A 14,048-nucleotide genomic window follows, 5' to 3' on the forward strand; every position below is an offset into this window, starting at 1 on the left:
ATATAGCAAATCAGATAACACTCCTTATTTCACGGAGCAGATTAGCAATCAATCGCAAATATTCTGTTGCAATTTTACAGATGATTGATCACTTTTAACTATATAGCAAATCAGATAACACTCCTTATTTCACGGAGCAGATTAGCAATCAATCGCAAATTTGCAACCGATTGCATGGCAATTGCTTGATTTCGGGAACCAAATTAGACTTGCAATTGATCGCAAGTTCATGACAACTCCCCTTTTAAAAGTCTAGTTTAATGGCCATAGACAGTAAATTGTGTCAATATGCTATGGAAATAACCTAAGGAGAAATTTTATGATTGAAACATTAATATTTACATTACCATGATTAAAGCAAGTGCATGGATATGCAATTCTGACAATCCCACGTAGGCCACATGATCACGCATGCCCACTAAACAAGATAGAAATACTCAGATTATGGCTTCCGTGAGACAGGTAAGTGGTTGAAAGCTCATAGAAATTATATTCTTAATGCTGTATTTTTAAACAACTGAAAGTTTAAAAAGTACAATAATAGTGAACACTCGGACCAAATCATATTAATTCATATATTATTTCGAACACATTTTTATTTTAATTGTTGACCTATATTCAAAATATCATGTGTTATATCCGACTTCGGAATACTGTATAAGAACGTTTTAGCCCGATTCTTCAATCGACTGATGTGAACGAAATAAAGTCAGATTTGTAGTTAATGATTAGTGAAATGTGGAAAGACATAAAGAGAGATGCTTTGTAGATGATCTTATATATTAGTATAATTGCTTTCAGTGGCGTACCGTGGGTCACGGCATGGGGGGGGGGGGGTCATAAAACTTCATAAAACAATAATAACTCGAAGTGCGAGGAAATATATTTGGTGTCTATTGACTTGAAAAAGGGAGGTTTTAATACAACAGGATTATATATCTCGTTAAACAGACAATGCGAGCACTAGGAACCATGAAGACATGTGCCCTGAGCAAATTATATTTCATAAAGTTATGATAAAAATGTTTCTTATGTAATATAATATAACATAATTACAATATATTATAATGAATAATAATTTCTTCTTTCCCACTACGTTTCTCTTACTTTCTCCCTCTTTTTTTTCTTTCCCCCCGTTCTTGGGTCAGCCGATTGCCCCCCCCCCCCGTAGTTACGCCACTGATAGCTAACTTGATCTAATCGGTAAATTACCGATTAGATCAAGTTTAAGTGCAAGAAAAGGCTAACATCATCTAAAGCTTGTCCTTAGACCAAACGCTTCGGTCTCTGTCATATTGGTTGTTCCGCTGAACTAAGTAAGTCACTGTTTTTCATACCTCATAAGTTTATTTTCCCCGTTTTTTGTGCATTTCAGGCCAAAACGGAATATATAATTTTTTATTTTGGTCCAGTTATTTTTGTATATTTTCATGAATTTTTGTTAACCCCTTAATGGCGGCTGCACGATCGCGAGCCGTCTGTGTACGAGGAGAAATACAAAAACAAAAATGTTAAAAAACTCCTCGAAATAGACGGCTTCCAGCTGTCTACTTTGTCATATGCTACATGTAGGCTTACTCTATACCTTATACCATTATACATAATTTAGCCCCTTTGATCCATCTATAGCATGTATATATATATATATATACGTGATATAACATGCTCTATTATTCTCATTCATTCGTTTTATATTAAATTCGTCAAGATCCAAGGTGATACAGCTTACCTTCTTCCACCAACCAGGAGAGTGAAGGTCACTGTATGCAGTTCTAATTTGGAGGAAAATGTATCGGGCCTTATCCAGCACATCCAACAAAGACTGCCCGATGTTGTGGAAATGGTGGAATTTAGATCCCTCCCGTACAACATCAGCGACATTGAAAAGTTCGATTTGAGAGGAATTGATGTCCTTCTACTCTGCCACTCCATGAACAACAGACTATTATCAATAACTGACGTCACAGATGCGTTGTATGATAGATTCCTGACAAGGGCTAAGAAATATTTGGGTATGTAAGCGGGGGGGGGGGGGCAGGGGGGCACTTGCCCCCCCAAATAAATTTTTTTGGGGGGCAAAATCTCGTTTTTGCCCCCCCATATGCCCCCCTAAAGAAAAAAACGATAAATCATTCAAGGACAAAAGTAAACGATGAAGGCACTTTTCTGCATAAAATTTGTCATTTCCATTGTCAAAAATGAAAAAATTTCGCCGCTGACGGGGCAATTACATAATCATAGTAAGCCTCGCGTCTTTTGACGAACATGTCCCTCTGTGAAACATACCTTTGATAAGCCCCTTTTCCATCTTATTACAGTGTGATAACGTTTAACCTTTTAATGAATACATTTCAGACTAAAACCGAATGGCAAATTGAAAGTGGTTCACCAATGCAATGCTGGCTGTGTCGGCTAACAAACGCGCGGTCGCCCAGAAACGCTCAGACCGGACCCGATATCACTAACGCGCGTGAACGCTAGTTACTCGAGCAACATATGGAATCTGAAAATGACTGTAAAACAGAAAAGGTTAAAGAGTTAAAGAGGCTTGAGTAGTTGGATTATTGGATAAATGAGAAGATGCTAGCTTGAGTTGGTGAATGGAGTGCAGAGCAGGAGTACTTATCTATTAAATACTCAATCCTCTTCTACCTTTTCTGGTTTACTGTCTTTCTAAGGACTACGCGCATTTAAACAAAAAAATTAATCGACTATCAATTGTTCACTTCTCCCCTATCAATTTCACTTCTTCCTCTATCCACTTTTTCGAAAACCCCAGATGGTGTACCGACAACCAAATCCGCTATTGGAATGTAATTGTTTCTTCTAATATTTAATAATGTTACATAATGTACATTATGAACTGCGGTAGTTTGTTAAAGGGATGGTCCGGGCTGAAAGTATTTATAATTTAATAAATAGAGTAGAAGTCACTGAGCAAAATGTAGAAAATTTCATCAAAATCGGATAACAAATTACAAATTTATTGAATTTTAAAGTTTAGCAATATTTTGTGAAAACAGTCGTCATGAATATTCATTAAGTGGGCTGATGATGTCACATCTCCACTTGTTCTTTTGTATTTTATTTTATAAAAATAAGTTTATTAAAAAAAATTCCTCCAAGAACTAGAAAAATTGGATTGACATCCGATTTAGTGCATTAGATATTTATTGCAGCAACTTATTTCATTATAAGGGAGACATATTATTCACACAAGTATTAAATAATGAAAAAATATGATTTTATGTAATAACATAAGAAAACAGAAAGTGGAGATGTGACATCATCAGCCCACCTAATTTTCACAAAATATTGCTATATTTTAAACGTCAATAACTTTATTATTTGTTATCCGATTTTGATGAAATTTTCGGCATTTTGCTGAGTGAATTCTACTCTATGTATTAAGATATAAATATTTTCAGCCCGGACCATCCCTTTAATCAGTTCATGATTATTTACAAATGAATATTTCCTGGAATTTGATAATCATCATTTCCTAGTTATGGTCACATTTTCCCCAGAAAATATGTAAAGAAAAAAGAAGATTTTGAAGGGGTCATCTAAAAGTGCTTCCCAGCCATACAAAACATGCAAAAGGAAACACATAAATCGAGTAATGAATGTTTTAAACTTAAATGATTTTCAGAAAAGATTTAAATTGTTAGACAATTAAGCTTGACATATTTCTTTTTCCTTCAGTTACAAAATATGAAATGTATTGCCCATGCATGGATAATCAGGGACTATCTCCAATGCTGATGTCAGAAGTGATTTGCATAGAATGGGTATTTAAGTGCTTATCGACGTCTGCCACGTCAGAACAGTATGACATTTTGAACATTCATTAGAATTTATTTTGTTTCTGTTGTTGCGCTTCTTCTGCTTAATACACTCCTTGTTCTGACAGGAATTACTTGAAACTTATGATTGTGCTCTCTCGCGTCGTCCGTGTATGTAAATGTACATATAAATATAACTGAAAGGATATTGCATGAAAAAATGTAATTTCTGGTATTTTGAGTCAACATAGGAAATTTAATTGATCAGACACAAAAAACACATTCCGAAGCGATCGTTTTGCGCGTAGATTTCATAGGTTCTCATAGATAGTGAGTATAGTCTTTTGTAGTGAATTCTATGTTTGAATTTCAAGAAATTTTGAATGCTCTTAGAAACGCAACTTTGATACTCCATTTTTACACAAAGTCCTTACCGTGGGGGGGGGGGGGGTTGTTGCACCCACAAATGTAATAACGCCCACAAATGTAATAACGCCCACAAATGTAATAACACTTTACCCACAAATGTAATAATTTTTGATCGCCCACAAATGTAATAATGACTTTACCCACAAATGTAATAAATTTGAAGGGATTTGTGGCGAATCCGTTCTAAACTAAAATCCTATAGTAATGCGTTCATATAGCACAAAAGTGCAGTCTTTTTTCAGACCGGGTTAATAAAACATCAAAGTACAAGTCCAAAGTCTTTCTTCCAGTCCCGGTTGTTTCAAAAATTATAATATAGATCCAAAGTCTTTTTTCCAGACCCGGTTGTTTAAAAAATATAATAAAAGTCCAAAGTCTTTTTTTCCAGACCCGGTTGTTTAAAAAAAATGTTATGTAAGTCCAAAGTCTTTTTTTCCAGACCGGGTTAATAAAACATCAAAGTACAAGTCCAAAGTCTTTCTTCCAGACCCGGTTGTTTCAAAAATTATAATATAGATCCAAAGTCTTTTTTCCAGACCCGGTTGTTTAAAAAATATAATAAAAGTCCAAAGTCTTTTTTTCCAGACCCGGTTGTTTAAAAAATTATAATATAAATCCAAAGTCTTTTTTCCAGACCCGGTTGTTTAAAAAATTATAATATAAATCCATAGTCTTTTTTCCAGACCCGGTTGTTTCAAGAATTTTAATAAGTCCAAAGTCTTTTTCCTGACCCAGTTATTTCAAAATTTATAATATAAGTCCAAACTAAGATACGATAATGATATTCCTGTGGAAAAAAATGGGAATCGAGCTTAGTCTTTTCTCCAGACCCAGTTAATTAAAACTGGTGGAATTAATGTCTTTGTTGTTGTTTCAACTTATACGGTGGATATTGTGAATATATGCACTAAGAGTAAATTGAGAATCAAGCGTAGTCTTTTCTCCAGACCCAGTTACCTGATATTTAAACATTATGAATAGCAGTTTAAAAACAGTATAAAGACCCCATAATCTTATCAATGCTGGATATATAGCGTAATCTTTCAGCCCGACCATTTTTTTCTTTAAAAAAACGCTAATAGTAAGAATTAAAAAAATCAAAGTTTAAGACCAAACAAACCTTCAACCTAAGAACCTGTTTTAAAAGAGGTTTAGAGTGTTGTCTTTATTCCAGACCTAAACAGTTACGAAAAAAAATCTTCTAACATAAGACCTTATATTCTTATTCTCTTGGAATAACACGAGTTTTTAAACGTACTCTTTCCTCCCGACCCGGCTATTTAAAAAAAAAGTAACTGAAAAAAGTTCGAATCTAAGACCAAATTTCCAAAGCCTTTTCACCCAGTAAAAATATGTCTTTTTTTAAATAATACTACTACCCCTACAAAACATTGTAATAACGCGTGGGTAAAGCAGACATCCTTTCTGCAGACTTGGTTACTATTTGAAACATAAAGTAGTTTTTACAAATATTCTAAAACGAATACCCAATAATCTAATTACTGTGGAACAACATGAAGACCGATTGTCGAAGATCGACTTTCCTCCAGACACAGTTATTTTAGGAATAAAAAATCAATAAAACTCAACCCCAAACAACGAATCTAAGAACCAACAATCTTCCAAATTAAGACCATGCATGTAGAAAAGCACACGGTTAGAGCGTTGTCTTTATTCCAGACCCAGTGATTTAAAAATGATTTAAACAATCCTAAAAACAAAAGACTCATATTCTTATTCTTGTGGAATAATACGAGTATTATGCTTAGTCTTTCGTCTGGACCCGGTTATTTAAAAGATAAAGAAATATTGAAAAAAAATTGACAGCTGAGACTAATCTTCAAAATTAAACCCACTTGAAATGCTTGGGCTTAGAGTGTTGTCTTTACCCCTCACCGACGTATATTATAACTTTTGAAACGACCGGGTCTGAAAAAAAAGACTTTGGACTTGCATTATAATTTTTGAATTAACCGGGTCTGGAAAAAAGACTTTGGACGTATATTATAATTTTGAAACAACCGGATCCGGTAAAAAGACTTTGGACGTATATTATAATTTTGAAAAACCGGGTCTGGAAAAAGACTTGGACTTGTACTGTAATATTTCATTAACCGGGTCTGGAAAAAAGACTTTGAACTTTTGTGCTATATGAACGCATTACTATAGGATATTAGTTTAGAACGAATTCGCCAAAAATCACTTCAAATTTATTACATTTGTAGGTAAAGTCATTATCACATTTGTGGGTAAAGTGCATTATTACATTTGTGGGTAAAGTGTTATTACATTTGTGGGCGTTATTACATTTGTGGGTAAAGTGTTATTACATTTGTGGGCGATCAAAAATTATTACATTTGTGGGTAAAGTGTTATTACATTTGTGGGCGTTATTACATTTGTGGGTAAAGTGTTATTACATTTGTGGGCGTTATTACATTTGTGGGCGATTATTACATTTGTGGGTGTAACAGGGGTCCCACACCCTCTCCCGCTCGATCGCTTCGGTATCTCACGCTGTCAAAAATATTGTGCCCCCTTCGGGATTTTGCCCCCCAAAAAACTGAAAGTGTTCCGGCGCGCCTGCCTGTCACTTCATACAACCTTATAATTCAGACGCATACCCGCACACTGTTTTGTAATTAGAAGATCAAGAACTCGTATTCCAAGCGCTCTCATACCCTCAAACATTTTGATTTAATTCACTAGCCGAGTTTTTTTTTTAGGAAGTCCACTAGCCGGGGACACTTACACACACAACTTGAGTTTAAAAAGTTCACAAATCATGCGGTTACTATTAATATGGAACGGATTGACATGAGCATTGGCGACGGAAGCCAAAAATTTAAGGAGGGGACAACAAAAAAAATTTTGAAAAGACAAAAAAAAAAAAAAAAAGGTTCTCAACCCAAAAATTTTAGGGGGGACGTAGGAAAATAAATTGACAAGCAAAAAAAAAAAAAAAAAGGTCATCAACAACTAATTTAGGGGGGACCGTCCCCCCCTCCTCAAATTTAGGGGGGGGGGACGTGTCCCCCCCTAAATTTGAGGAGGGGGGGCGCGGATCCCCCCGCTTCCGCCTATGGACATGAGATAAGGAATTGATTGGCATTCTGGACGGGGAATTCACCGGCTGTAGACGTCTCCAGTTGATGGGTAAAATGCAAGAAAATATCCCAAAGGTCATTACAAACCCATAGACGAACAACCACACAGATATCTCAGAAATCAGAAAGTCCAGCTTGTTCACTCGAACAATAATATTCGAATGAACCACATGCATGATTTATATGATTTTGTAGTGTCATTCAACGAACAAATAATGATCCACAAGACCATTTTTTAAAATTTTCTCACATTTTATACTGCTCTTTTGTAGTTGTAATAGGCATATCAAGTAATTGCTGAATAACCGTAACGATTCGTTTTAACTTCCATCAGACTGACTGCCATAACATCAGTTAAAAAGCAAGTGTGCGTGATAAACATCTAAGGCTGTTCCTCAGCCATTAATAAAAAAGGGAGAACGAAATGAAAATTGATACTTTCTCTATCTTTCAGGAACATGTAAGGTAGGAGTCATCGCCCATGACTTTCAAGAAGATTTTGTTAGAGAGTTTAAAATGTCTTCTTTTCGCCGCACACAACCTCGGACGTTCAAGTGTGCATCGCTTGTTTTGATTGGAGGTCAGCTGTCACGTGATCAAGTGGAGCTAACCGAGAAACAGCTTGGTGATGTTAAGCAGTTTTTTTACCAGGCATCACATCCAAGTCGCTGGGAAAGGTTTCATGTAATGCTCCGCAGAATAATTAATTGTTGGTGCCTGTCTAACCACGATGGTGATGGTAATAAGAAGAATGATGATGATAATAATGTTATAGCCTACTCACGACAAGTTTCGGGGGCGTCGTGATCCGAGTGGTAACGACTCTCGTCTTTTTAATCAGAGGGACGTGGTGCGATTCCCAACCATGGCGAGTACTGTAATTGTGCTGGACTCAACCCAGGTGAGGTGATGGGTACTTTGCAGGATTAATTCCTTGAATGTACCAAGCGACTTATAGCAGCTGGAGCTAAATCCGGGATAATAGTGCTCCATTGATAGTTTATTTCAATTTTGCAATATTTTATAAATATGTACATGCTATTTGAAAAATGTCTCATGTTTACTTTACTTTAATTATGCTTGAATTTATTGTTATGCTATATCAGTAATTTATATCTTTTAGCTATTTTGCATTCTCACAATTAGTTTGTTTCATACTATGACATGGGCGGATCCAGGACTTTCCAAAGGGGGGGGGGGACATTTCTCCCGGAAAATTTGACAAGCAAAAAAATAAGGTTATCACCCAAAATGTAAGGTCATTTTGTCGAAAATAAATTTGACAAGCAAAAAAAAGGAAAAAGGGTATATGTCGATATATTGCGAAATTCATGGATAGGATCATACATGTGTTATTTCGATTTTGAATGTATGTATTCATTCATGTGCCCTTGTGGGTTTGAACTGGATTTATACACTCTAAAAACACTGAGTAAAATTTTACCCAATATTGGGTAGAAAGGGAACATACATATTTGCTGGGTATTAAAAAAACATATTGGGCTATTGTAACGCAACATTGCGTAAAATGTACAAAATATATATTGGTTATCTTTTCGCCCAACCAACATGTATGTTCCCGTTTCACCCAATATTGCGTAAATATTTTTGGAGTGTAATGTTTGGTGTTTGTTTCCGCTATTGTTTTCAAATTAACACTCTTCTACCCCTCTCATCTTCTTATTCTCTCTCCTTTCTCTCTCAATTTTCACATTATACATTCCATTTTCTTTGCCCTCTGTCCTGCTCCCCCTCTCTCAGTTTATCCCTTTTTTCTAATACTTTTTTTTGTAGTGAACTACATGTTTATATTGCAAGTATATTTCCAAGCTTGATGCATTCCAATCATTATAATTCTCTGAACTGTAGGCCTACTTGTTCTGGTACGTGTTTTTTTTATTTAGCTTTGTAATTATATTATATATATGCCTGTTCATTATTTAAGCAGGATCTGCAGGTCAAAAAGAATAAATAATACATTGCAAGTGGATTTCTTATCTTGATGCAATCATTTCAATCAATTTGATTATGTGTATCGTATTCATGTTTTTGAAATTTGCACTTGATATCTTAATGTCACTTCTTTCTTAACGAATCCCATCAGAATGTGCTGGTCAATGTTTTCGTGTACATGCCAATATAATTTATAACTGAAAAAAAAATCAATGTCGTTTAAAAAGAAAAAAAAAATCCGAAGTTGAGTGATTGTCATAGTTATTTTACTTGTACAAGTACTAGTAGTAAGCATTCAAAATATACGATGTTTTCATCCAATGATGGTTCCAATAAATGAACACCATTGCTCCGAAAGAATATTTCAAATGATGAAGCGGATGACTCACTTTTATATTTTATCAGTGTCTTTAAAAAACTGAAACTGAAAAGGGACCACACTATAGATCACCAACACAGATAAGCACATGTTGGGCAGTGTATCACCTTTTCTTGGAAAAAAAGACCCGACATTTGGGTGGAATTCCAGGCTTTTGTCTATTTCTCAGCAATAGCACATTTTTGTTTTTACTAGAATCATTTGTCAAATATTTTTGCTCCGCTACAGATAAAGAGTTTGGTGGTTGTTTCATTTGATTATATGCAGTAATTTTAGATCTTTACCACAACGGGCATTTACGTTTGATTTATATGTTCTAGATTTGTTCAAGAAAATCAAGAGAGAATGTGTGATTGTCAACTTGTTATCAATCATACATTTATTTGAATAAATATAGATATTATTTTCCTACAATATGTCATTAAATGTTTCATGATCTGAAATGGCTGATGTGTTGCACTTTCCAACTTTCAACTCAAGATAAAGACAATGTGGATCACAGAAGAAACTCAAGATTGGGGAAAGTTGCAACAGCTTTTATTTATTCCTTTGTTGTTCCAGTTTGTGGATTTTGTTTTGTCTGATACCTACCAGCCGGGTCAACTTCTTGACAGGTAAAGTCTGGAAAGCTATCACACTAAGAAAAGTGTGCAATTTCATGCACCCTACACAATACTAAGAAACTTCTTAAAGGGTGCAATAAACTACATCATGCACCTTAAAGGTAGTGCATTCTTTCGGGAAATTTTGAACGCAGAAAGATTGCACCTTATTTCCACTTTGGGTGTAAAATTGCACCGAGAAGGTGTTTCCAGTATTGTATTAATATTTCAAACTTAAACTCTTAGTGCATATCGAAAGTTCACGCAAAAAATGTTTTTCTTTGTTACAAATACCCTGTCATTCAAGTCATTTTGTATACTTTTTGTTTACCCATCCTCCCTTCGGCTCAGTGGGGTAGCTACGGGGGGGGGGGGCACGTGCCCCACCCCTGAGATTTGGTGTGCCCCCAGAAAAAAAATTGGCAGAGCGCAAAGGGAGAAAGAAGAAAAGAAAAAAAGGAAAAGAAGAAAGACAGAAGACAAAAAAGAAGAGAAAAATAAGAGGAGGAAGACGAGTGAATTAAATAATGTGAGGGGAAGACTTGCAAAAAAAAAATCTTTCATGTTACTATACAAAATTTTTGCTTGCGCTTCGCGCCAGAATTGCCTGTTCGATGAGATTCATATCTTTCTCAATAGGCTGACATGGAGCAAATTTTGAAATCAATATACAAAACATATTTTAGCTCGGATATCGAGCTTTCATTATTTTTTCATTTACAAATTTAAGTGCTCTGTAAAATGTCCGTTTATGGTCTACATATCAGCATTTTAAGCCCACGCTGCGTTGTCACATTGTTTGATTTGCCAAGTTCATATTGTCTACGTGTATTCCATAATGTTCCATTAAACAAATGTATTCAGAATGCCCAGATTCTAGGTCTAAATCTAAAACATGCGCGATAGCCTGCATATTGTTTATTCAAAATGTACTTAAATTATCCAGTTTCACATCAGAATATCAATAAATGTCTGCTCACGCTTCACGATCGCATTATACAATGATACCCAATTAACTATATCCTATTAATGATTTACAAAATATGAATAGAGTGTCCTGCTTTCATGTTTATGTTGTTTTATAAGAATAAAACTAAGAAGTGACTGATCGGGGAAAATATAGGTGAAGATAATTTCGGGCCCCGTCCCCTATTGGCGAAAGTCGGATCCGCCCTTGTGATACATACACATCGGAAAAAATGGCCGGTGCCCCCCTGAAAAAGCAAGGACCCCCAGTGCCCCCCAGGAAAAAAATCCTAGCTACGCCACTGCTACTTGTCTCTATATGTTCCTTTTTCTTTAATATTCATAATAACTGAAGTTGTCCAGCCAACATTATTAGATTATTTGTAGAATGAAAACTGATGATGATTCCGAAGGTTCGTAATTCCAAAGGTTCTTTATTCTGAAGGATCGTAATTCCGAAACACGTAAATTGCCTTTACCTCGATGTTCGTTAATCTGAAAACGAAAAAGGGTTCGTCAATCCGAACATTTGTGGCCTAATTCCGAAGGTTCGTTAATCCGAAAAGGAAATGAGAGTCGTAATTCCGAAGATTCGTTAGTCCGAAAACGAAATGAGGTTCGTAATTGCGTAGGTTCGTTAATCCGAAAACGAAATGAGGGTCGCAATTCCGAAGATTCGTTAGTCCGAAAACGAAATGAGGTTCGTAATTGCGAAGGTTCGTTAATCCGAAAACGAAATAAGGTTCGTAATTGCGAAGGTTCGTTAGTCCGAAAACGAAATGAGGTTCGTAATTGCGTAGGTTCGTTAATCTGAAAACGAAATGAGGGTCGCAATTCCGAAGATTCGTTAGTCCGAAAACGAAATAAGGTTCGTAATTGCGAAACTTCGTTAATCCGAAAACGAAATGAGGTTCGTAATTCCGAAGATTCGTTAATCTGAAAACGAAATGAACAACGAACCTCATTTCGTTTTCGGATTAACGAACTTTTGTAACAACGAACCTCATTTCGTTTTCGGATAAACGAACATTCGGAACAACGAACCTTATTTCGTTTTCGGATAAACGAACCTTCATAACAACGAACCTTATTTTGTTTTCGGATTAACGAACCTCATTTCGTTTTCGGATTGTCGAACCTTCGGAACAACGAACCTTATTTCGCTTTCGGATTAACGAACCTTCGGAATATCCGAACCTTCGAAATAACGAATCTTCGGAATTACGAATTTATACGGATGATTCCAAATATGAGATTCAACCATAACATGAATGACTGTATAGAATATTGGGGGTAAAACACTATTCAAAAGGGCGACTTAAACCATGCGCATAAGCATAATATTTTTGTTACATTTAGATATCCTTTCATCCTTGTTAAAAAGATCAAAGAGCTTCAGAAAAACATGTGTTCAAGGAGCATACGTACCCATCATGGTTGGTTAGTAGATAACGTATTGTAATGCTTTTCTTGTCCAGATATTATCCAATCAAAGACATTAACAGTTGCAGCTATTCTTGATACACACAAAGAATGCAAATCAGATTTCAAAATGTCCCCAGAACAGAGATGACCTAACTCAATGACAGGGTAAAATATTTCCCTTTCTGTTAAATATATTCGGTAAGATATTATAGCTCCAAAAGTGTGGACTTGCAGGTCAACTTAAAGAGTTAACTTTTGTTGTTGTTTTTACTTTTTTTATCTTTATCTAGGAATAGCGTTATCCGCCTCCATGATACAATTCGTGTGTTTTTGTGGGTGTGAGAGTGTGTGTGAAATATTAACTTAAATGTACACATTGAAATTTTACACAATTTATGTAAAAAAACTATGGCACTGAGCATAACGTGTTTGTATACATCAGAAAGGGGGCTTGTGTCGCTGTACGTACCCCTCCCCAAATTTTTCGAGCAATCAATCGATAAAAAATGAAAAATGAATTACAATGATATAAAAAGTAAAGAAATGAAATTAGAAATTAAGGCCCGTCTGTCACAGTGTACATCTCAAAAGGTTTGGACCATTATATACTGCTTTGTAAAAAAAAATAATCAAAGTCATCTGTCAATTTTTAACATTGAAATATCCATAACATGCATAATGTGCTCCTTTGCCGTAGCCCATATTTTGTTGTTACTTCTTTATTAGTATGTACATTGTGTCAACAATATAAAGTGCCATAAAATCCAAGGAAAACTTATAGTGGTGACATGATATTTATTTACATTACAAAGATTATAACCAGCGAAGTAGGCACAAAGTCTGGCAAGCCCATGTCACCAGAGGTGATCCGGCATATAGCAACTCCGGCAATATCAATTTCACACACTCAACCCCACAAACCATGGCTTCAAGAAGGCAGGTGAGTTTTATTTGCTTGATATCATAGAAACGTTTTGCTTAATTATCCTTTAGTTAAATGCATTTCTATTTTTGGTATTTTAAAGATGATACTGTACGGCTTGCATAGAGTTCAAATTGTATGATCAAAGATTTATAACTGATCTGCTGAGCAATATGGTGAGATAGTGTTATGTACGGCGAGTCGAGACTTGTAAGCTTGTAGCAAGAGACTTGTGAAAATAAGTATTGTTGGAAATAGAAATCTGAGAAGAGACATTCACTTTTCCCAATTGATCGTGGGCCCGGCAGCCACTGTGCAGCACCAGATCGACGAGGCTCTATCCTTGTTGAACGCCAAACAGGCCAGGGTATCAGCAACTTCCATGTGTTTACGTCTTTTGGTTGTGAATTCCCGACCTCCCGGTTGTGAGACGGACGCTCTACCAACTGACCTTGTGCTATAATTATCGTATAATACGCA

General features: G+C 35.7%; 1 protein-coding gene across 1 annotated transcript; it reads left to right on the forward strand.

Annotated features, from left to right (window-relative positions):
• Nucleotides 1-444: 444 nt before the first annotated feature.
• LOC121432197 lies at nucleotides 445-12,942 on the forward strand. The gene is made up of 4 exons (XM_041630052.1): nucleotides 445-462; nucleotides 1,709-2,012; nucleotides 7,776-8,005; nucleotides 12,937-12,942. Exons 1-4 carry the CDS (start codon nucleotides 445-447, stop codon nucleotides 12,940-12,942), a joined length of 558 nt encoding a protein of 185 aa, XP_041485986.1.
• Nucleotides 12,943-14,048: the final 1,106 nt, after the last annotated feature.

The sequence above is a fragment of the Lytechinus variegatus genome, chromosome 18, assembly GCF_018143015.1.
Source record: "Lytechinus variegatus isolate NC3 chromosome 18, Lvar_3.0, whole genome shotgun sequence".
Classification (NCBI taxonomy): Eukaryota; Metazoa; Echinodermata; class Echinoidea; order Temnopleuroida; family Toxopneustidae; genus Lytechinus; species Lytechinus variegatus.